Genomic DNA, 23,296 nt, shown 5'->3' on the forward strand with positions numbered 1-23,296 from the left:
AAATCACTGGTTCAATTAATCACTCTTCTGATGTCATAATGTTTTTATTGCATTTCAGGACATTTTCAATAAACATCTTGAGTTTGACACCTTGACTAGGTAATCCTTTTGCAGTAGAAATCAGATTTCTCTGGCACGACTCCATTGCCAGCAATGGGATTTATCAAAACTACAAATGCCAGCACATTGAATATTTCAATACCGTACTCAATTGTCCATATCTAAATATTTCAGCTATGAAACAAACCAAATGCAAATGCTTAATATATAGTACAAATAAACAGATTCTTCACAGAAGAAAACAATGAAAGACTAATTTTCCACAACATGTCACCTGGTCATTAGTTCTTCAATACTATTACTTAGGTTATCTCAAGAATGATAAAATTTATGCACCACTACCCATGTTTTTCTCAACATTTTTTATCTAAGTTCTAAAGGGCAAAAACAAGGATGCTCCTAGTCAGAACTGTTTTTATAAACTTCTTGTTTCTTTTGCTGTGCATCGTACAATAATGAACATGGAGACAAGGACAAATGCATATTTAAGCCATAGTGGTTACATGAATTCTGCTTATACGGCTAGGTGCTTATACGAATCTTGTAGACGACAAGATAAAATAATAAAGTTTCATAAGCTCATCCACGCCCTGTGAACGTTAGTCCACTCACAGCGTAACTTGATTCAGTCACTACTTATTAGTTTTAAAAAATGCTTCTTCCAAGCTGCAAACCACCCTTTATTACACATTGCTGAGTCATGAGAGGGTAAACTGTGACACAGCTCCCTCATGCCACTGACTCTTTTGGAGGGAAAAGTCTGCAATAAAATAAAGTTTCCAAACTCTCTTTTTCAAAAGCTTGAACTGTGTTCTAGGACTGACCTTCACTCTGTAGTCCCTTTCACCCAAGGCGCGCTCCCTGGTGCATCTTTTTGAGGTTTAGTTTCTGGGAAGTTTTCAGCAAACCTTTCTCGCGCTTTCTCCCAGTTCTTTTTGCTCTTGCTTTGGAGAAGGTGAGCATCTTCAACTGAGGATGGTTTGCCTGTCCCCAAACCTGCATGTGTTCGCCGGAGCTGCAGCTCTATCTGTTACCAAAAGTGGAGCAGACCACTTACTGGAGCGTTTACACACATTGCAATCTGTTGTGTCCAACCTGACACTTTTCAATTTTGATTTAGAAAAACATTGATGCAAAAGGAAAACCTGTCAAATCCATCACATATATACAAGAATACATACATGACTACACACGGAACTTCAACTCATTTTTCTACGTTGTCTTCCCTGTCACTAAGTACAGCTGATTCTACAGGAAATGGAGTCCTCTTTCAATAGCAACCACCAAGTTTCATGGAGATGCTGCAGAATATGTCATCCTACTCTAACCAGAAGTCAAGGCAATGGATGTGTTTCAAAGTACTGTCCTAGCCTCACCTAAGTAAGTGAACAGGTAGGTTAAACATGAAGAATCATAAAGAGAATTCGATTGTTTATTTTCACAAAAGTAGGGGAGGACTTCCCATTATCTTGAGAACCATAGCTACCAGTTGCTGAGTGCCTAATATATGTCAGGCACCATGCTAGGGGCTTTATCCTCATGACATCCCTAAAAAAGTTATCATCCCCATTTTTACATATGAAAACAGAAATCGAAACTTGCCCTCAGTCACACAGCTGGCGAGTGAGAGGACACATACTCTAACGAAGGTCTGACCACAATCCCCATGTCCTTCCCATTGTACCTCAATGAAAATGAGAAAATTTACATTAAACTCACACTGATCCATCCACTACTTCTTTAGGTATCAAGTAATTATCAAGAAAGTTCTTTAGTCATGTTCGCTTGTAAGGTTTTTGTGAAAGATAATCTGAACCTCCAACGAACCTTGGGACTGCAGAATTAAACTGCTGTACTATTTCCCAGACATTCTCTATTGCTTGTTACATGCTCTGATTCTTGAACCTAAAACAGATTCTCCAGCTAATACAGAATCTGCCTGTTTGTAAAGTAACATTGTGACTGTTCCTGCAATGTTTAGTACCAGGCATAATAAGGAGGTCCTTAAAAACAAGTAAAAGACACAGAAGACCTTTGGCTCAGGAAATAATATTTACTATCCTAGCTTTGATAAAGGAAAAGACTCTAAGAGGCTTCCTAAAACAAAATAAAACCATGCATACATTTGGTAACTAGGAATGCCATTAAGGCAGTAGCCGTGTCTGGTTTTGCTTGCTTCTATTCTCCTAGCTCTCAAGGTAAAGCTCGGCATGTGGTAGGTACCCAGTATGTATACCTGCTGTAAGAATTAAGAATGAAATAACACACAAGTCTTACCGGAGTTTTCATTCCTCCACCATCCTTCCCGAGGCCTTCTCCTTTCTTCCAACCCATCTTCTCCAACATCTTCCGACCTTTGTTGCTATCAGTAATTTCACTTTAAAGAAAATTAAGATGACAATTGATTTCTAATGACCGTTTAGGTCATATTTATAATCAATTAATGAATTAAAAATAATTGGCACAACTACTTTAGAAAATTATTTGGCATTACCTAACAAAGTTGAAGATACACAAATTCTACTCCTATGTATACAATTTAACAGAAAAGCATACACAAAAAGACACGTACAAGAATGTTTCTGCAGCAAATCTAATAACCACAAATCAGAAACAACCCACATGTCCATAATGGTAAAATGGAAAAACTGTGGCTTATTCATACAAGAGAATATCATACAGCAGTAAAAATAAAATACACCTAATAAAATAATGTTTGACAAAAAGAATATAGATACAAAATAAATACTGAATTATTCCACTTATTTAAAATTCAAAAATAAGTGAAATTAATCTGTTGATGTTGAAGTCAGGGGAGTGGTTACCTTTGGGCAGGAGAAAGGAACAGTGATTAAGAGGGGGCACTGGGAGGGCAGGTTTCTGGTGTTACTGACAATTGTCTATTTCTTGGCCAAGAAATGTTTATTCTGCAATGTGTTAATCTTACGATAATCAATAATTGACACTGATACTGGTATTTGTGTACTTTTTGGTATATATGTTATACATCAATAAAAAAGTTAAAATGAAACAAAACCTCTCATTCACTATTTGCATTTTGTTCTGATTTTATATTCTGCTAATGTAAGGGTATTTTTTGTTCAGTTCTACAAAATACGTTAAATTAGCTCTTCAATAACAATTAACCAAGCAATGTCAGACCAATGTGTTTCATTTTTTACTTCTGCCTTCTAATTTAACTCTAAAGCAATCTTCATATTCTCCAGCAATTATTTCAAAAATACTAAATTTTAAAAAGTATTTGTCATGTTGCTTAGTATATCTAATTCATAATATTACATTTCATCAAATCTGACTCCATAAATTGTAAGACGCATCAAATTTTATGTACCATTAAGAAAAATTTGCTGCCATGCGTAATTATAAAACTCTTCCAAGTAGTGTATCTTAGAATCAATAAAATATGATATTTAATCAAGATTTTATAATTAGTTGTCAGTTCCACATGTAAGATTTAAATTTCAACTAAATCTAGAATTTACATTCTAGAGAAAAAAAATGTAACTAACATATGACTAAATGCAGAAATACGGTCATACTGTAGACCTCAAAATTACATTTTTCATGTTCATCAATGCTACTTTACCAAGAGAAAAGAGCTGAACGAAGAAAAATAGTATTTCAGGGTCAACAAGAACAAAAGTAGCTGGATATCGAAATACCAGTCCATACCAATTTCTTATAGCGCAGCCTTCTAGATATCTAGTATATAAAAGTACGCCCAAGTGATTGGGCGGCTAGAATGTCAGCGACGCATATATATGTGTTCAGTATGCATAGTCACATCTGTGCTTAGGAATTTTCCAGGGAACAATGGAATTCTAATCTTAGAAGAAAATATAAATAGATACAGTGTTCCTATCTTGTTCTGAACCATTCCTTTAAAGGCTACCTAACAGAATATATAACTCTGTAAGTCAGATTACCCTATGAATGTGATTATGGTACAAAGAATGTTTCAAGCAACTAAAATGTAATGCTTACGAGTGAACAGAGGCAGGAGCATCATCTCTTTGGAAAGTTCCTTCACTTCCAATCTGCTCCCTACGTTTTCCAGCTCTGTCTTTATATTTTGGATTCTTCAATGCCTTTTCATCTTCATATTCCGTATTCTTTATAAATAAACACAAAATATTCATTGAGGAAAACAAAAGCGATAAATAAAAATGTAATGTCTTTATATTTGCCTTACTTAGCAAATATGTTTCAATGTGGTCTGTATTAAACAGTGAATTAAAACAAGTCATAATATAAATTAAGACAATTATATTATTTACTATGCTATTTTTATTCTATCCTCTTTAAAATGTTTATATTATTTCAAGTTGTACTACAACATAAATTGCATATAGAATATAAATCATACATAAATTGTAATATGTAGTCGTAAGAATATAGTGAAAATATAGTATATATTTTGACCTAATGATGTGTACTCACATTCTCATATGAACTACCAATATTCAAAGAAATATGCAGAACCCCTGAGGTTGGAAAAAAATCTATTTCTCCTTTTCTCTAAGGAAGTGAATGTTCCCAAGGGACTAAACAGTTTGATACTATTCCTTGGAAGGGAAAAATGTAGAAAGCCTTTTAAAAAATGGATAAAAAGCAAATACTCTTTTATCCTGGCACTACTAATAGCTTTCTGCTTCAAAAAAGCTCCATTTATACAATTCATCAGTCACTCAACAAATATTTACTATGTAGAGTGTGTGAAGCTCCATGCTAGGTGATGGAGTACAAACACATTTATAATCCTAGAAGGGAAACACAAAATCTTTGGCACGCTCCAGTATGACTGGTTCAGCATTAAGGTGTAACAAGATGTGGCAGTAGCACAAAAGAAGAGGCAGTCCATTCAGCTTGGGGCTTCAGAGAAGGCTCCTCTTCCCCATGTTATTACATGCTGATCTTTATATAAAAAGTATGACATTCATCCACCAAGATGCCAGGAACTGCTACAGCAACTCAAGAAAAGCACCACAGAAGCTTTTACTTAATTTTGCTTCTAAACAGCAAAGAAAAACATAGAACCACCAACTCTAATTGGTTTTTCTCCCTAGAAGATACAAAAATTGAGCTAAAGTTTTTGAGAAAATATATTATTCTCTCCTTATATATCTTCTGTTTTCCTCTCAAATTAGCCCCTTGACATTTTTTTCTATTATGATTTCTCTCCCTTAGTATAACAGTAACAACAAATAATACAATTTTGCAGAAAAATACATTATTTTGGGAGCATCTTTTCCCACATCTTCATGAAAAGTAAAAAGAACTCCACAAATATACATAAGACCTAGATTCTAGCTATATCTAGCTCTGTCATTTAGTAGCTGGGTGACCCTTAGTTTCTCAAATGTAAACTGGAAATATGAATTACCTTCATGGTCTACTTATAGGATTAAATGTTAATTTTTTTACAGCCTTATTAAGGTATAATTAACATACAATAAATTACACATAAAGTGTACAATTAGATACTTTTGAGATTTGAAACAAACCGTCACCATAATCAAGATAATAAACATATCCATCTCCCACAAAAGTATCCTCGTCCTTCTTTGTAATCCTTCCCCTCCTGTACCCACACAACCACTGATCTGTCACGATATGTTAGTTTGCTTGCTTTCCTAGAATTTTATATAAATGGAAATATATAGTACGTACTCTTTTTGTTTGGCTTTTCTTTCACTCAGCATAATTACCTTGAGATTTAGCCATTTTGTAGCCTGTATCAGCTCATGTTTTTTTACTGCTAAACCGTATTTGACCATATACATATATATATCATACTTTGCTTATCCATGCTTGATGGACAAGTGAGTTTTTTCCAGTTTTTGGCTAACAGAAAAAAAGCTGCTATGAACATTTGTTTACTAGTCTTTGTGTGAACATATGCTTTCATCTCTCTTAGGTAAATATCTCGAAAGAGTATGGTGAATCACATGGTAGGTGCACATCTAACTTTTGAAGAAACTACTAAACTGTTTTCCAAAGCAATCGCACCATTTTATATTCTCACCAGCAGTGTATGAGACCTCCAGTTCCTCCACATGCCCACCAACACCTGGTATGGTCACTCTTTTTAACTGGTTTAATTTGCATTTCCCTAATGACTAATGATACTGAACATCTTTTCATGTGTTTCTTTGCCACCTGTACACATGCTTTGGTGAAGTGTCTATTCAAATCTTCTGCTCATTTTTGAATTGTTTTCTAATTGAGTTTTGTGAGTTCTGTATATATTCTAGATACAAGATATATGATTTTTATCAGATAGATGATTTGCAAATATTTTTCCCAGTCTGTGGCTTATCTTTTCATTCTCTTAAGAGCATCTTTGCAAGAACCAAAGTTTTGGAGACAGTGCAATTTATTAATTTGTTCTTTTATGGATTGTGCTTTTGGTATTAAATACCAAAAAAAATCTTTGCCTATTTTTTTTATAGGTTTGCTTCTAGAAGTTTTACAGTTTTAGGTTTTAAATTTATATCTATGATACATTTTGAGTTCATTGTTATATCTGTTACGAGGTGTGGATCAAAGTTCTACTTTTGGATTTTGCATACACCTATCCAATTGTTCCAGCACTATTTGCTGAAAAGACCATCCTTTCTCCACCAAATTGCCTTCACATCTTTGCTGAAAATCATACATATATATACACACACACATACACAAATATACATCTATCTAGGTCTATTTCTGCATTCATTATTTTGTTCCATCGACCTATTTGTTTATCTTTAGCCTACACTATACTGTCTTAATTATTGTAGTTGATGAGCTGTCTTGAAATCAGGAAATATTGGTCCTCCAACTATGTTCTTCACTGATATCATTTCGATACGAGTTTTTTAAAAACCAGAAATGGCTATTCAAATGTAGGGTATTATTATCATTTTTCTACTCCAACTTCAACAGTTGTTGAGGTAAACAATAAACAACAGAAATTACATAAATCTCTAAATCATTCTGAATAGCTCTTTTTATATATAAAATGGACTGTGCAAATCTAAAGGCATTTTTACTCAAAACCAGATGCACAGTTTAACACACGTAACAATATTTAACATCCTTACCTGCAAACCATATTTCACTCGTATTTTCTTTAATTCTTTTCTCCTTTCCAACTCTTTTTCCTCCTTACTTAGTGTCGGACCAACTAAATGGAAAAAGTGAGCTTAGTTTAAAAAATAAGAAAATGCTAAATTTGATAAATTTTATATAAAATTAATACTGTTATTTAATAATTTAAAAAACTAACAGTATTAATGTCCCATCTGCAGATTAACCAACAGGTCCAGTAAACAGTAATATAAAAGCATCTTGGGTTATGATGATGTCCTTTCAGCATGTTGGTAACTAAATTTACTTGGAAACTAACCAAAATGCAAAGATTATAGGAAGGTTATAGTATAGATACCAAAAGAAACACTAAACATGTTAATTTTTTGATATGACTATTGTAATAGAATCCCAAATGCAGAAATAGTGAATTTTCCAAAGGAACATAGGCATGTGCAAAAGAAAAATCACAGAACCAAAGATTCACGTTATCATGTAATGTGTCATACTCACTTTCAGAACACAAAAAAATATACAATGACCATGTATAGTTGTTTGGTATTTAGGGGAAAAACTGATATGAAAAAAATTAGTTCTTAAAGTATCTATTCGAATTTTAAAAGCCTTAGATAAGTGGGCTTAAAGCAAGATAGCAACTCCTACAGTGTTATTTATTATAGAAAAAAATGGGCCTACACACAAATGATACATCAACGTAAACTGTAAGGAGGAAAGCAAACACGTCAACCAGTATCTCAACACCCTGCCTATTATCCTCTACACCACTATTATACAACAGAGTTTAACTGTGGATGACTTCTTCCCATCAGTGAACAGGTGTTAAGAGACCATTATGTCACAGTTTCTCTTTTGAAAGACATTTAGCTACCACCGCAGGGCTGCTTCAAAAGCCACCTAAACTGGATTAGCAAAAACAGAGCTAATGATTATCTTTCCTGGTCAAAAAGTAACCTAATGCTGTAACAGCACAGCTAAATTATCACACAGAAAAATCAACTACAATCATACTAGCCTAGGTCTCTAATTTCAAATACATGTCATTTCTTCATCTCATTTGATAATATTCACCAAAATATAAATGTATCTCAATACGGTATTGTATCAATTAGACATGAAGCTGGTAGCTAACATATATATTATTAGAACACTCCAGTGAAGTAAAGAGAAAAGTTTTCATGCCCACATGTGACAATACATTTCACATACCAAAAGACTCATCTCTCTTATCAAGACGAAGGTGAGCTCTAACCTGCCCTGGTTCACAGCCATCACAGGTCTCACTGCCAGGATGGATGTGGAAGGACAACACAGTCTCTCCAATTTTCACTTCATCTCCATGCTCAAGTACATAGGGGTCACATTTAGTTTTAGGCTAAAGGGGAAAAAATTACAAAACAGAAATCCAGGAAGGTTATATATGATTATTTTATGTCTACTCTAAGTAATTAGAACAAAAAAACATTTGAGATGCTTCTCAGTGAGACAGACACACACACGCAAACACACACACACAACTGCCACAACTCGAGGATGATCCATAATGTTCTACCAATGGAGAGGAAGACAGCTCAACTGAGCTGAGAATTTTGATATTCTCAAATCCACTAATCTCCCTATCTCCATGTCCAATCCCATCAGAGAAACACCCAACCCAAACTCCAAACAATCTATCACCAAAACGAAGAACCACCACAGTCAAAAGGTGACGTGTAAAGGAGGTAAGCGTATCACATTTCCCCTTTTCCTCTTCCTTTCTCTTGATAATTCAGTTTTATTTCATTTCTGAATCTTATAGACTAAAAATAAGGCCTCCCTCCCTCTCTTCTGTATCTTATCTTCTTATGTGCCAGGCACTTTGCCACATGTTGGGGATATAAGAGTTAAGTGGACAGAGATAGCCCCTGCCTTCAAGGAGTTTCTACTTGAGCAACATTTCCATTAAAACAATTTTTTAAAAAACATACACACACAAAAAAGGAGGCCCCCTAAAGTTGCTATAACAACATTTACTCTGAAGAGCTTTAAAATGCATTTCTCTCTAAAAGTAAGGCATAGATGCATAATTAGAAGTCAAACTCAACAGTCAAGTATCCACTTATTAAATACTTTTTTTAGTCCTTTCTGGGAATTCCTTCCACAAAACACATTTGGGCTTGAACGCGGATCTAAACCAAATGTGTATAATAACCATGGCCTTCAAGAATAAAAAGCTCTAGATCAGGGGCTGGCCTGGTGGTGCAGTGGTTAAGTTCCCATGCTCCATGCGGTGGCCCGTGATTCATGGGTTTGGATCCTGGGCGCAGACCTACACACTGCTCATCAAGCCATGCTGTGGCGGCATCCCACGTGCAAAGTGGAGGAAGACTGGCACAGATTTTAGCTCAGGGACAATCTTCCTCCAGCAAAAAGAGGAAGATTGGCAACAGATGTCAGGTCAGGGCCAATCTTCCTCACCCCCCCAAAAAAATAAAAAATACAAAATTTAGTTTGGTTTTTAAAAATAACGTGCATGTGGCTGGCCCAGTGTCACAATGGTTTAAGTTTGCACACTCCGCTTCGGCCGCCCAGGATTTGCTGGTTCAGATCCCAGGTGCAGACCCATCCACTGCTTATCAAGCCATGCTGTGGCAAGAGGCCCACATACAAAGTAGACGGGCAGAGATGTTAGCTCAGGGCCAATCTTCCTCAGCAAAAATAATAATAATAATAATGTGCAAGTAATTAATTAGTACATACACACTCACCTGAAGAATCTGTTTTCCGTTAACAATTGTGCCATTTTGACTGCCTTGGTCCACAAGGACATAACTTTGTAAGTCATGGTCAAAATGAATTTCTGCATGAAACTTAAAAAAAGAAACCAGGTAATTATAAAGTAGTACACTTTTTTTTTAACCCTAGATAACAATTTCTCTCTGATAGAATGTGATGGACTTTAGTCTCTGATAAATTTTTATTATTTTTAATACTTTATTTTCCTGAATACAAAAGTATTACAATGCTTCTGGTAGAAATGTGGAGGCCACCAAAGAAAAAAGCACCTATAACTGCCATTAATAATGTAGTACCCTACCTTTTCTACTTTTGTAAGAGAGTTGAGATTATACTATAGATACAATTGAAATTATTTTTTCACCTAATGTAAGTATTTGTCCATATCATTAAAAATTCTTAATACAAAAATGTATTTGAAACACTCAGGGTCAACTTCTCAGAGAAGTTTCCCAGTATTTCGATACTCGGGACTAATCACTGCCCCCTTGCTCCAGAGCACTCTCTAACACTCACACCACAGGAAGTTACTGCACATAGGAATGTCACTGTGCTGCTGACAATTATTGCTTACGTTAGTTTACAGTTTTGTTTACCACTCAGTACATAACACAGTGCCTCACATACACTGGGCATGTACTCACTATGTCTACTTAGTTGGATAAAGAGCTGCAGAAATATTTAATTTAAAATTTCATAAACAGTACACTGCTGGTGGGAATGTAAAAAGGTGCAGCTGCTTTGGAGGGGTCTGGCAGTTCCTCAAAAGGTTAAACAGAGTTACCATATGACTCAACAATTCTACTCCTAGGTATCTATCAAGAGAAATTAAAACATACATCCAAACAAAAACTTGTACACAAATGTTCATAGCAGCATTATTCTTCAGAGCCAAAAAGCGGAATCAATTCAAAAGTCCATCAAGTGACGAATAGATAAACTACATGTAGTCTATCTATACAATGGAATATTATTCGGTGACAAAAGAAATGAAGTACTGACATATGCTAAAACATGGATGAATCTTGAAGACACGACAGGTGAAGAAGCTAGTTACGAAAGACTCCATATGATTCTGTTTATATCAAACGTGCAGAACAGGCAAATCCACAGGGACAAAAGCAGACTGGTGGCTGCCTGGGGCTGCAGCAGTTGGGGGAAATGGGGACCGAACACCAAGAGAGTGGCGTTTCTTCTTATAATAATGAAATGTTCTAAAATGGGTTGTGGTCATGGTTGCACAACTCTGTGAATACACTAAAAACCCTTAAATTACACACTTTCAATGGGTAAGTTGTCTATGGCATGTGAACTCTCTCTCAATGGAGTTATTCTTAAAAAATTTCATAAACATAAACATATAAAATGTTTCAAACACAAAAAAGAATATATTGAATCTGTCTACCTGTGACCCAGCTTTAATAAATTTTGCTGTTTTTGCCTCAGATATTTAAAAGAAAAATTATCATCCATCAATGTGTACCTTACTCTGTCTAACCCCTACCCTTCCTCTTCAGAGGTCTGATGTTTATTTAATCACAATGCATCTCTTTATACTTTCACCACATGTGTATGTATCCATAAACAATGTGTTTATTTTGCCTGGTTTGGAACTTGATATAAATGGGAATCATAATTTATATAAAGGAAAATTCATAGGTCTTAAATGCACAGTTAGATGAGTTCTGACAAATGCATGCTCTCGATACATTTCTTTCATTTTGCTTCTTTGGCTTATTTAACATTATGTTGTGAGGTGCATCCAGTTGTCGTCGACAGTTGTGCCATTTTGCCGTATGGTAATCCATTGTACGGATGTACCACAATCTACATATTCTTCTGATGATGGACAACCAGGTTTTTTCAAGGTTTTACTATATTTAAAATGTTTCTGAGCCAGCCCTGCTGGCCTAGTGGTTAAAGTTTGGCACGCTCCGCTTCAGTGGTCTGGGTTCAGTTCCCAGGCTTGGAACCACACCACTCATCTGTCAGTAGCCATGCTATGGTGGCGGCTCACATAGAACTAGAAGGACCCACAACTAGAATATACGGCTATGTACTAGACTTTGGGGAGGTGAACAAAAGAGGAGAGGAAGATTGGCAACAGATGTTACCAAGCAAAACTTTCCCAGCAAAAACAAAAAACGTTTCTATGAACACGCCACCTTCCTGTGGACAAGGAAAATGTTTCTCTGGGGTATATACTTAGAAATGAAATTGCTCAGCCATAGTATATGCAAATCTTAAACTTTATTAGACACTGCCATATCATTTTCCAAAGTGGTTGTAACAATTTTTATGCCCAACAGCAGTCTATAGGAATTCTTGCAGATCTATACAGCCTTAATCAACACAGTATTATTAGAATTTTTAGATTTGCAAGCATAATAGGTATAAAATTAAATCTCATCATTGTGATTTTAATTGGCATTTTCTGAGTACAACTGAGGCTGAAACTTTTCTCATGTTTATTAGCCACTGGGTTTCCTTTTCTGTAAATTTTCTCTTCATGTCCTTCACACATTTTTTTCAATTGCATTGTTTAGGGTAATAATAACTATATCAAAGAGTTTAAATAGGATCAAGTCTTTTGACTTGAAACCTTATTCCAAAGAGCTATTCTAAATTATGCTCCCAACAGAAGTGATATTTAATAAATATGCTGAATGAAAACTGACATCTTGGCTTCATTTGTATTTCCTAAATTACTAGAAAGATGGAATGGTTTTCATATATTAATCACAATATTTCCTCTATTGTGCATTGCTTATTTATGTTCTTTACTCATTTACCTATTGGTGTCACAGTGGGGTTTGAAAAAATGAATTTGTTTCAGCTTTTAAAATATAAAGGACATATATTTTGTCATATTTGTCTGACTGTCCTAGTCTGCCTTTTAAATTTGTTTCTTAACATATAAAGAACTTCAAACTTGGAGGCGGCCCCATGGCTGAGTGGTTAAGTTCGCGCGCTCCACTGCAGGTGGCCCAGTGTTTCGTCTGTTCGAATCCTGGGCGTGGACATGGCACCACTCATCGAGCCACGCTGAGGCGGCATCCCACATGCCACAACTAGAAGAACCCACAATTAAGAATATACAACTATGTACCGGGGAGGCTTTGGGGAGAGAAAGGAAAAAACTAAAATCTTTGGGGGAAAAAAAAAAAAGAACTTCAAACTTAAATTATTCAAAATTATCTTGTCCTCTGTAACTCTTTTCTACTTTCACACAGCTAACAAATTATTCACCCTGCCAGAGGACATGTTAGTTTAAAAGAAAGAAAAAGCAGAAATGCCACCAGAGAACTACCTATATTTCAGATTGGACTGGGAGAAGGACGTTGCTCTTTAAGTCATAGACTGGGTTTTCTTCGGAGGTAGAAGAAAGCAAAGTCATAGGAAAGTAAAAAAGCAAAATAATTTGGTCAGAGTTCACGTGAAGAGGATTTCCTTCCCTCTGAATGAGTCCAAACAAAGTAAAAATAACTAGATTTTCAAACTAATAATGGGAAACAAATTTCATTCCCAAAAGGCAAAAAGCCACATAAAATATATACTTTAGATCCATATTGTAGTCCATTAAATAGAAACAAAGTAGAGATGATGAAAGGACCAAAAAAAGACCAAAAAAAAAAAAAAGGAAAAATAACAACCATAGAAGGGAGGGGGAAAACTAGAGAAAATAAAGAAAAAGAAATATAGAGTGTCAGCAGCTAAACCTTTTGTTTTTTTCTACTTGTAACTTAAGTTGCAACTCGGTTCTTACTGTTTGTTCTGAAAACTCAACTGTTCTTTTTCCTGAAACCATTAGAGGCTCAACTAAGAACAGCTGTAAATGGAGAGCCCTGGGTCGCGAGGATAGATGGTTCTTGGGTTGTAAAATACTCTGGACTCAAAGCAACCGTCTGCTAAACCAGCCTGAATCAACATCTGATTCATTTTTGAACTGCCATAATATCTAGCATATTTATTTCACTCAATAAATATTTGTTAAATGGGTATTACTTTAATATTTAAATTAATATCTACTTCTGCTCCAGACTATTAAAAATTAAACATAATTTGGGGCTGGCCCAGTGGCATAGTGGTTAACTTCACGTGCTCCTCTTCGGCAGCCCAGGGTTTGTGAGTTCGGATCCTGGGCACAGACCCTGCTCAACAAGCCCTGCTGAGGCAGCATCCCACATACAAAAGAGAGGAAGACTGGCACAGATGTTAGCTCAGGGACAATCTTCCTTACCAAAAGAAATTAAAAATAAAAATAATTTATCCAAATTGTGATAAAGAATTTTTATTTTCTTAAGCAGTGGAATAAACAAATCTGCATTGATTTCATTACCATTACTACACTGACTATTAACCTTTCTATTAATTGGGAAAAACCCTAAGCTTTCTGCCATAATGATGATTTATAAAACACATCTAGGGGACTATAGTTGAAAACTCAAGGTGCTCACCTTACTGACACCAACTTCGGGGATTCGCAGAGTATGCTCCATATCTTTTTCTCTGCAGAGTTAAGGAAAATTTCTTTAGTAATTTTTGAAGCATACATATACAGAGGCAGCACTTACAGTGACATGGAAAGAATTTGTTTAAAAAGATGATGTTTTTTGTTTTAAAAGACCATGCTACAATGCAAGTCTATCACACTAAGCCCCATTTCCTAAATCCTGCTCTAAATTTCCTGTTTGAAGGGAGGTTCCAGAATTACTTTTACTCTTTGGTACATCTATCTGAGCTAATAAACATCCAACGGGACAAGATATTCTTTGTACTAATGTCAATCATTTATTCCAGATATGCTATGTTCCCACTTCCATTACTATCTGTAAAAGGAACCTAATATTCTCCAAGAATTTAAAACTAAGGGGGCTGGCCCACTGGCACAGTGGTTACATTCAGCACACTCCACTTCAGCTGCTCAGCTTCATGGGTTCAGATGCTGGGTTTGGACTTATACCACTCATCAGCCAGCCATGTGGCGGTGACCCACATACAAAGTAGAGGAAGACTGGCACAGATGTTAGCTCAGGGCTAGTCTTCCTCAAGTAAACAGAGAGGAAGATTGGCTACAGATGTTAGCTCAGGGTGAATCTTCCCCAGGAAAAGAAAATTAAGATATTGTATAAAATCTGAATTAATGATTATCTTTCCCTTTAGGAAGAAAGGAAATTATCCAATTCATGATTAAAACCTAACTCTCTACCAAGTGGTTATGCATTACAAAGGAGTAAAAGAAAAGCAGCAGAGAAGGAGGCCAATACTGGCTTTAGGTAAGCAATTTGAACCAGCACAAAGGGTAAGAAAATTACAAAATCTCTGTGGAAGGTATCACCAAGATTTTACCTCGTTACATAGGCAGCCCTTTTGGGACCATGAAGTCCCAAACCTCGACTGATTTTCAAAAGCAAGAGACAAAAGGTAAGTGTCAATAATATTTTTTCAGTGAGGGAGGGAGGGACGTGGATATCATATTTTGTCTATTCAACAAGCACCATGCACATTACATGATAATTGCTCAAGAAATGTACAAGCCATTGGAAAAAGACAAATAGATAAATATAGTAATATTAAACATTTTTACCTCCCAATTGTAGCAGGGTTTACAGCTGTAATGATAAAAAGTGATCCTGTCTGCAACACTGGTGATCTAATAACAATTACTCTAATACACGGGGGCCAAATTTTTTCTTCACCTGCCAAAGAAAGAAGTGGGTAAATATTAATTCAAATGCTATGTAAAAAAATTAGAAATGTCTAGGGATAAGGAAGAAGCATCCATAAAATAAAAATGTATTGATCAAAAATCTTAATTATATTTAAACCACCTTTTAAATTCTGCTATATGACAAACGCACTGAGAAACGCTTAATACTGTTACCAATTTAAAGGGATCAATCTAAAAGTATTCAGTAAATTCAGTATCTATCACAATTATAAAAGAATCAACTCAGCTTTTTTTAAGGCTTTGAAATTTGAAAAAAATGCCAACAAGCATTTTTATATTAAGTTAGAAAAACTGAGTCCACTTTTTAAAAAAGAGTGAGAGAAATTCCATAAGGCCAAAATAAGTTCAATTCCCTAATACGAAATCCTGAGTTTTAAAAGTATGTTTCCATATTCTCAAGTAAAATAATATTAGATTTACTATAACACTTATGTAGCTGAATTCATGGACTATACTTTTTACAGGCAATTTGTTCTTTCCCCCTCAATTACAAAAGTGGACTACAAATATCTAACCCACTAAAATAGACTTAATACATTCTTTAGGATTAGAATGGAGATAACTGGATATTGTGTTCTACTGACTAAGCCATCCATGCAATGAAACTTTAAGGTCCAAGTATGTATCACATATTCACATTCTACTCTCTGAAAACAACCAAGTGGTAGCCCACGTAGTTTTCAGTAACGTCATTAAAACAGTTTACTCTTCGGCAGCTACGTTATGACTTACTAACATTTGTAACTGCATTGCTCTTTGACAACCGCCAGACTGGGTAATTTGCATAAAATTGAATGACGGTTATTTACTCACCCTCATCCTCAGTATCTTCTGCAGTTACACTGTCTTCACTGGTCATGTCTTCATCATAACTGTCCTCGGTCTGAGAATCTGTAATTTCACCTTCTTCTGGTTCACTATCAGTCTCTACGATTTTCTCCTCTTTAAACGAAGTCAAATTATAGGTGTTTTCATTAAGAGATTCTACAGTCTTTCCACTAACTGGAACAGTGAATTTGGGGGGACTATTTTTGTAATGAATGTCTATTTTGGCCTTCTTCTTCACAGTTGCAAAATCTTCTCCCTCATTGCAGTTTATATGTTCAACACTGGATGCTTTTTGATCTTCTGAATTCAAATCCTAGAAAGAGGTGGGTGGGGAGGTGGGAACAGGGGAGAATAATCTTAAACATGGCCATTTTATAACATTTAATGCTAAATGTTTCAGTGAATTAGTGAAGATACATGTACAGTGAAATAACAATAGCTATTATCTGTATGCTCTCTTCCTCTCATGTTTCCTTTCTTGATCAATGACATTACCATCCACATCAAAAATCTCAGTTATCTTTGACATCACCTTACCCACCACGTGGAATCAATTACCAAGCACTGTAGACTATGTTTACAATTTATCCCAGTTCTCTCCTTATCTATTCTCAATGTCCTAAGTGTCCCAGTCAAGGACCTCACTGCTTATTGCTTGGACCACACAACAGCCTAGACCAATACTGTCCAATAAAAATATAATGCAAGCCATATTTATACTTTAAAACTTTCTAGTAGCCATGTTAAAAGCAGGTTAAATTCATTTTTTTATTCTATCTAACCCAATATTTACAAAATATTATTATTTATATAAATATTAACATTTATTCAATATACTTACTAAGGAAATATTTCACATGGACTTTATGTACTAAGTCTTCAAAACTGAATGTAGTTTACACTTACAAGCATCTTGATTAGGACCAGCTACATTTCAAGGGCTCAACAGCCACATGTAGCTAACGGCTACCTTATTGGACAGCGCAGGCCTTGAGAATACAGCTACCCTAAATTTTCTTCTTGAACTTTTAACCAATTATCAAGTCAACATACATAAAATACAGAATTGGCTTTAATTTCGGCAGGAATTTAAAGATTCTAATGTAGCAGAACAGTAGTTTTGTAAAATTTAGTATTTTATAGAGTTGGTTGGATAATACACAACAGTTTAAAGTACAGATGAATCAGTTACACCTTTTTTATTCCGAAATTCCAACTTACCTAGCATAAGCCTTTTACTATTTATTATACACGTATAGTGGGCATGCCTTACAACAAATGAATAAATCTATTATTTTAACCTTAGAAGAAGCAGAGTTATTTCCCTCTTTTTCCTTTCACTTGTAACACACTCTAAATTTCTTTCTCCCTTAGAGCAACATGATGTGAGTTCTCCTGTTATGTTATAAAATATGAGAGCATCTTAAACACATTTTTAATTGCAACATAAATTCAATTTAGAGACTGGCTAAACACTCGCAGTGTGATAAACTATATAAACTTCCAGCAATACAAACTCACCAAGGACAAGAACAAGGGCAAGGAGCTGAAAAACTATGAAGAGCTTTAAAGGCCACTGTGAATTATAGCAAAAAATTCCCATATCTATATATACTTAATAAAAAAAGCAGTTTCCAATCTGTATATTTTCTTATTATTACTGCTTATAGGACAAGATACGGAGGAGAACAACGAGTGAAACTGTCAGAGATGCAACTTTTTAAAAACTATTTGCCAGTCCAGAATGTTAAATATTCATTAAGAGATGAGAAAGGGGGCCTATATGTGGGCATTGAAGCATAAATGCATATTTCAAGTTATTTACTCCAATCTCCTCACCCAACTCCCTTCCTTCCACATACCCTCTACTTCCAAAGAGTGAGGCTCAAGAGTATCTTAAAAAATAAAAAGATGAGGATGTCTTAACTGGTCTCCTATGCTTCACAGCTACCTTTTAGAATCATCAGGAAATTCTCAAAATTACATCAGGGATTTTCTTAAGTCCCTGTCCTGGAGTTCACATGTATTCAAAGAAGGATGCTGAAGATGAGCAGTTATGGGAACTAAGCAGGATCAAAATCCCACAGACCGCTTTCAAGTTTCAATCTCTACTCTGTCAGAGAAGGTCATCTGCAGACCCCCATGTGTTCTGTTCTCAGTGCTAGGGAGGTGTACTTTCACTACCTACCCTTTCAAACAGTTCAACCACTCGTAACAGTTAGGAGTCATTACAACAGAGGTCTTGAAAGCAAACGGAAAAATCATTTTTAGTATTTTAGTCATATACTCTTCTAAGTATTATCAGTGAAAATAATAGAGAAATAGCAACAAATCAAATACAGAATAGAAGATAAATCCAACAGAATCCCAATTCTATATTTGAACTTCACTAGTATTATACATTTAAAAATTTTTCTTTGGTTAAGAAGAGAAAAACATAAAATTTCAAGAGTTAAGTAATAATTGCCACAATTCACAAAACGCCATATAACAAGCCTCCTTTCCTGCCTATAAACCATTAACCTTATCTGATTAGGGAGTAGAAATAAGAGCACTGATAACATTTTAAATATTTTCCTTCTTTAAATTTAACATTGTATCATAAGCATTTTTAAAATTCCCCTCTTTCTTTTTTTTAGATTGGTACCTGGGCTAACAACTATTGCCAATCTTTTTTTTTTTTTTTCTGCTTTATCTCCCCAAACACCCCTGTACACAGCTGTATATCTTAGTTGCACGTCCTTCCAGTTGTGGGATGTGGGACGCCGCCCACAACGTGGCCTGACGAGCGGCACCATGTCCGCGCCCAGGATCTGAACCCTGGGCCGCCGCAGCAGAGCATGTGAACTTCACCACCTGGCCACAGAGCCGGCCCTCCCCTATCTTCATAAACTACCACTTTAAGGCCTAAATAATGCTTTGTCAATTAAACGTGCTAGTATTTTCTTAACCCAGTATCTTGTGGGCCATTTGAACTCAATTTTTTTCTGTTCTCATAAATACTGTTGTATAATTATACAAAGGCATTTTTCTTTCTTTAGGATTTTTAAAAAAATAAATTAGGAAAACAAGATTTTCCAGTTAAAGAATATGAACTTTTTTATGGTTACTGATATAAACAGCCATCAATTTTCCAAATAGATACCAATTTACACTCCTAATGACTATGTACCTAATCTATATTTGCTACAATGGATTTTTTTAATGTTTGCTAACATAACAGGTAAGAAATTGCTCAATATGACTAAGAAAGTTGAATTTTACTTATGTCTACTTATAAACAGTGTTTTTCTTTTACTGTGTATTGTGCACTGACATCAACTTATCAACAGAGAGTCTGAATGTTCTTCTTCTAAATTAACAACATGAGTATTTTATCTGCCCTAAATCTACTTCCTGCAAACTTTAAGAAATCCTTTCTATTTCTAGTGACAGAATTTGTGAAAAAGTCCATGTTTGCTCCGTGTGACTGCTTCTTGTTTGACAGATTCTGATACCTTGCTATCTTAATGGATATGTTTGAAATACAGAGTTACCGAAGGATTTTCAGCTTCATCAAAACTTTTGGCTTAATTATGATATCACCATTATGTAAATTTAAAAAATGATGAAGACGTTACCTTTTCCTTATTTACTTATTTATTTATGTTTTTAGTGAAGAAGATCAAGCCTGAGCTAACATCTGTTGCCAATCTTCCTCTTTTTGCTTGAGGAAGACTGTCCCTGAGCTAAGATCTGTGCCAATCTTCCTATATTTTGTATGTGGGACAGTGCCAGAGCATGGCTTTATGACCGGTGTGTAGGTCCATGCCCAGGATCCAAACCTGTGAACCCCTGGCCGCTGAAGTGGAGCACACAAACTTAACCACTACATCACCAGGCCAGCCCCTACCTTTTCCTCAGTTGTTGTAGAAGAATCTGGATCCTTTCTTTTCTTCTTCGATTTCTTATCTCTACTTTGTTTTGCACCGGAAGTCTGATAAGGTTGCAGATCTACTCGAGAATGAAATTGATATCGACCACTTTCCACATCACAGTAGTAATAAATTCCAGTGGAAGGATCATAATATAGTTGATTTTCCTTTCAAAGTCAAGAGAACAGTAAGTTTTATTCATGTAAGATGAAATGCAATACAAGAATAAACAACAGAAATGCCAAATATATTCAAATATAGTAAATGTTTCTTATAAGAACTATGGTACTTTCTGAAGATAAGGAATAAAGATAACAAAATGAAAAATGCTTGTAACTTTCCAAAATACTTTACCATTCAATAACTGCTCTAATTTTCCTAGTGGGAACAATGAATAAATTTAAATATTAAATTGAATCTCATGAAACTGCCAATATATGACCATTTTTTTACCTATAGAAATAGCCATTTCATATGACTCAATACATTACTGAAAAATGATAACAAGAAACCTTCCAGAAGTCATGAAAACTAAGGCATACGTCAGAAAAAGCTGAGCATATAAAAGCAACTCCAGACCCCTTATCTTTATGACTACACAGTAATGGTTTGGCAGTATAAACCCCCAAACCACTCCTCTCAATGTCATAAAACAAAGATTTGCCTTTTAATATTCATGACTAAAAGTCCTGAAGAAAAATTTGAAAGTAAAATTAAGCTCATAAATACTACAACATAACATTCTATATAAAGAAATTGAGAAACAATTGTCTTCACTAATTAATTCTACAGTAAGTAACTAAGTAAGACTTATGTGTAAAGTAGCCATGCAGAAATGAGTTTTGGCAAATTATGGATGAAAAGTATAAAGATAAAATTATGTAATCATCTGAATTTATTAGGTATTGTACTATAGGTACAGACACTGTAATGGCCTCTAGCTATAGGCCTATATCTATAGGCCAGTACTCTATAACCAAGATTTAACCGAACAGTCTATATTTTATTTACATCATAAAGCCATGCAGATCAGACCTGGAAATATCTTATGTATACTGAGATTAAGCAAATAAAACTTCCTGAAAAGGAGTAACTCGTTCTTCTCACTGTTGATACTACTGCAATTTATTGTCTTTAATCCATTTTGCAGATCTCTTACAAAAATATTTTGAATTTTCACTATCCTTCCCTTAACTAAAAAACTGAATGGAAGCATTCTAATCTTTACTTCTAGTGATAAGAGAACTTTTATAACTCAAACCTTTTTTAATCTGTTATGTCTTTCACTCCAAAATATAGACATTTCCAAAAATATTTTTAAATTTTTATTTAATTAAAATAAAATGAAAACTAGCACAACAAAAATGCCAAAACAATGAGGTCCCTAATTTACTAAGACATATAACCTGCAGGGTGTAACTAACCATTTCCAGAAGAGATGTCAGGAAGAAAGATACAGGAAGGAAGGTAGAAGAATGGTGAAGATTAATGTCATTTACTTGAAAACTGTGTTTTTTCCTAGAAACCAAATAAGTAATAGCTACTGTCTTTGGTAATAAGAGTTTAAGCATTAATTTTCTGGGTATTAATTACCATTGTCAATTAGCATACTCCTGTGAAAGAAAACCTTCTCCTTACAAAGGAGTTACCCAGTATACCAAGAACAAACCGACAAGCTAATGAAACCCCTTATCTAACTGAGATACTTAGTGTTATCACTATGTTCCCTAGATCAGTTAGCAACAGTTCCAGTAACTGGAATGACAAACATCTGCTCCACTTTGGGCACTACATTCTCTAACTCCTGAGGACCAGATCACATGCCTAAACCGCTGAGGCTGAGGCACATGGGTATGTGAGTTCCATCATCATCGTCATCAAATCCTGAATAAAATCCAATTAAGTACTAGACTTCGACAGCCATAACACTGTATTTTAAGTCAACAATTTTATTTTCTGGTTCTGTCCTAGTCAGAGGTCCATGACATTTCTGATTCCACACGAATTCCCTAGTTTTCACTGTTAACAGATTGATTTTTAAAAAGTGAAATGTTTAAAAGCCACAGAATATAAAACAAGGACTAACAATAAACATGCTATGAGAATTCAAGAAAAAAATTCCCTCTGTGGCCTCAAATGGATTCATAAAGATATAACTATTTGAAACAAAAAAAATTTCACCCCAAGCCTAGAATTAACAATGTCACTTCCTTATCAATTCTATGAAAAAAATGTTAGTTTAGTTCATAAACATTTTACAACAATGCAGTTGTCTGCTTTTATTAATAAATGCTCTAACATTTTTCTGTTAGTTTACATATAAACAGTTATTGGACTCTAAAATAATAATCACAATTAACTTATTTAATTAAAAACCTAGAAGTGTAGCATCATAAGCTATTTTATAATTCTTTATTCTTGTCAAACAGCTTTGAATCAAACATAATTTTTAGGTGCAGCTCCTTGCTTTTCTTAATTCAGCTGAGGGTTTAATATTTGGCATCAAGCAGCTAAGTGTACAACCATACAGTATTAAAAGCTCTGAGATACTTACAGAATCATAATAGAAACCAGTGCTGTGATCGAAATACAGCCCAGTACTCTCATCATAACTGAATCCAGTCTGTGACACAGCAGCTTCTGCAGCAGCTCTCAAACTTTCAGCTAATGAGGCACCTTCTAAGGATGTATCTTCAGTTGCTAATGCAGATGCTGGCTCCTAGGTAAGATACATTCATGTCAGGTAAAACAAAAACTCCCTTATATCAATTTAAAAGTTGGCAGAATTTGAAATGATAGACTTAAAAACTATTTTGAATAATCAGACCTCGATTTCTGCAATGGAAAGGGGTAGCTACAAATTACAATTTGATCCACT

The 23,296-nt window shown here is 35.0% G+C and overlaps 1 protein-coding gene across 1 annotated transcript in view; it reads right to left on the minus strand.

Annotated features, from left to right (window-relative positions):
- AGGF1 (angiogenic factor with G-patch and FHA domains 1) overlaps positions 1–23,296 on the minus strand; it is a 41,935-nt gene that overhangs the window by 9,621 nt on the left and 9,018 nt on the right. Inside the window, exons 4-14 of the mRNA XM_014830062.3 lie at positions 22,973–23,137; positions 20,397–20,585; positions 16,490–16,817; positions 15,533–15,644; positions 14,403–14,454; positions 9,918–10,019; positions 8,380–8,545; positions 7,167–7,249; positions 4,066–4,193; positions 2,338–2,437; positions 885–1,087 (exon numbers count right to left, since the gene is read on the minus strand). Coding sequence (XP_014685548.3) covers positions 887–1,087; positions 2,338–2,437; positions 4,066–4,193; positions 7,167–7,249; positions 8,380–8,545; positions 9,918–10,019; positions 14,403–14,454; positions 15,533–15,644; positions 16,490–16,817; positions 20,397–20,585; positions 22,973–23,137 — 1,626 coding nt within the window. The 3' untranslated portion in view covers positions 885–886. The remainder of the gene's footprint in view (positions 1–884; positions 1,088–2,337; positions 2,438–4,065; positions 4,194–7,166; positions 7,250–8,379; positions 8,546–9,917; positions 10,020–14,402; positions 14,455–15,532; positions 15,645–16,489; positions 16,818–20,396; positions 20,586–22,972; positions 23,138–23,296) is intronic.

Source organism: Equus asinus, chromosome 9 (genome assembly GCF_041296235.1).
Source record: "Equus asinus isolate D_3611 breed Donkey chromosome 9, EquAss-T2T_v2, whole genome shotgun sequence".
NCBI classification, from domain to species: domain Eukaryota; kingdom Metazoa; phylum Chordata; class Mammalia; order Perissodactyla; family Equidae; genus Equus; species Equus asinus.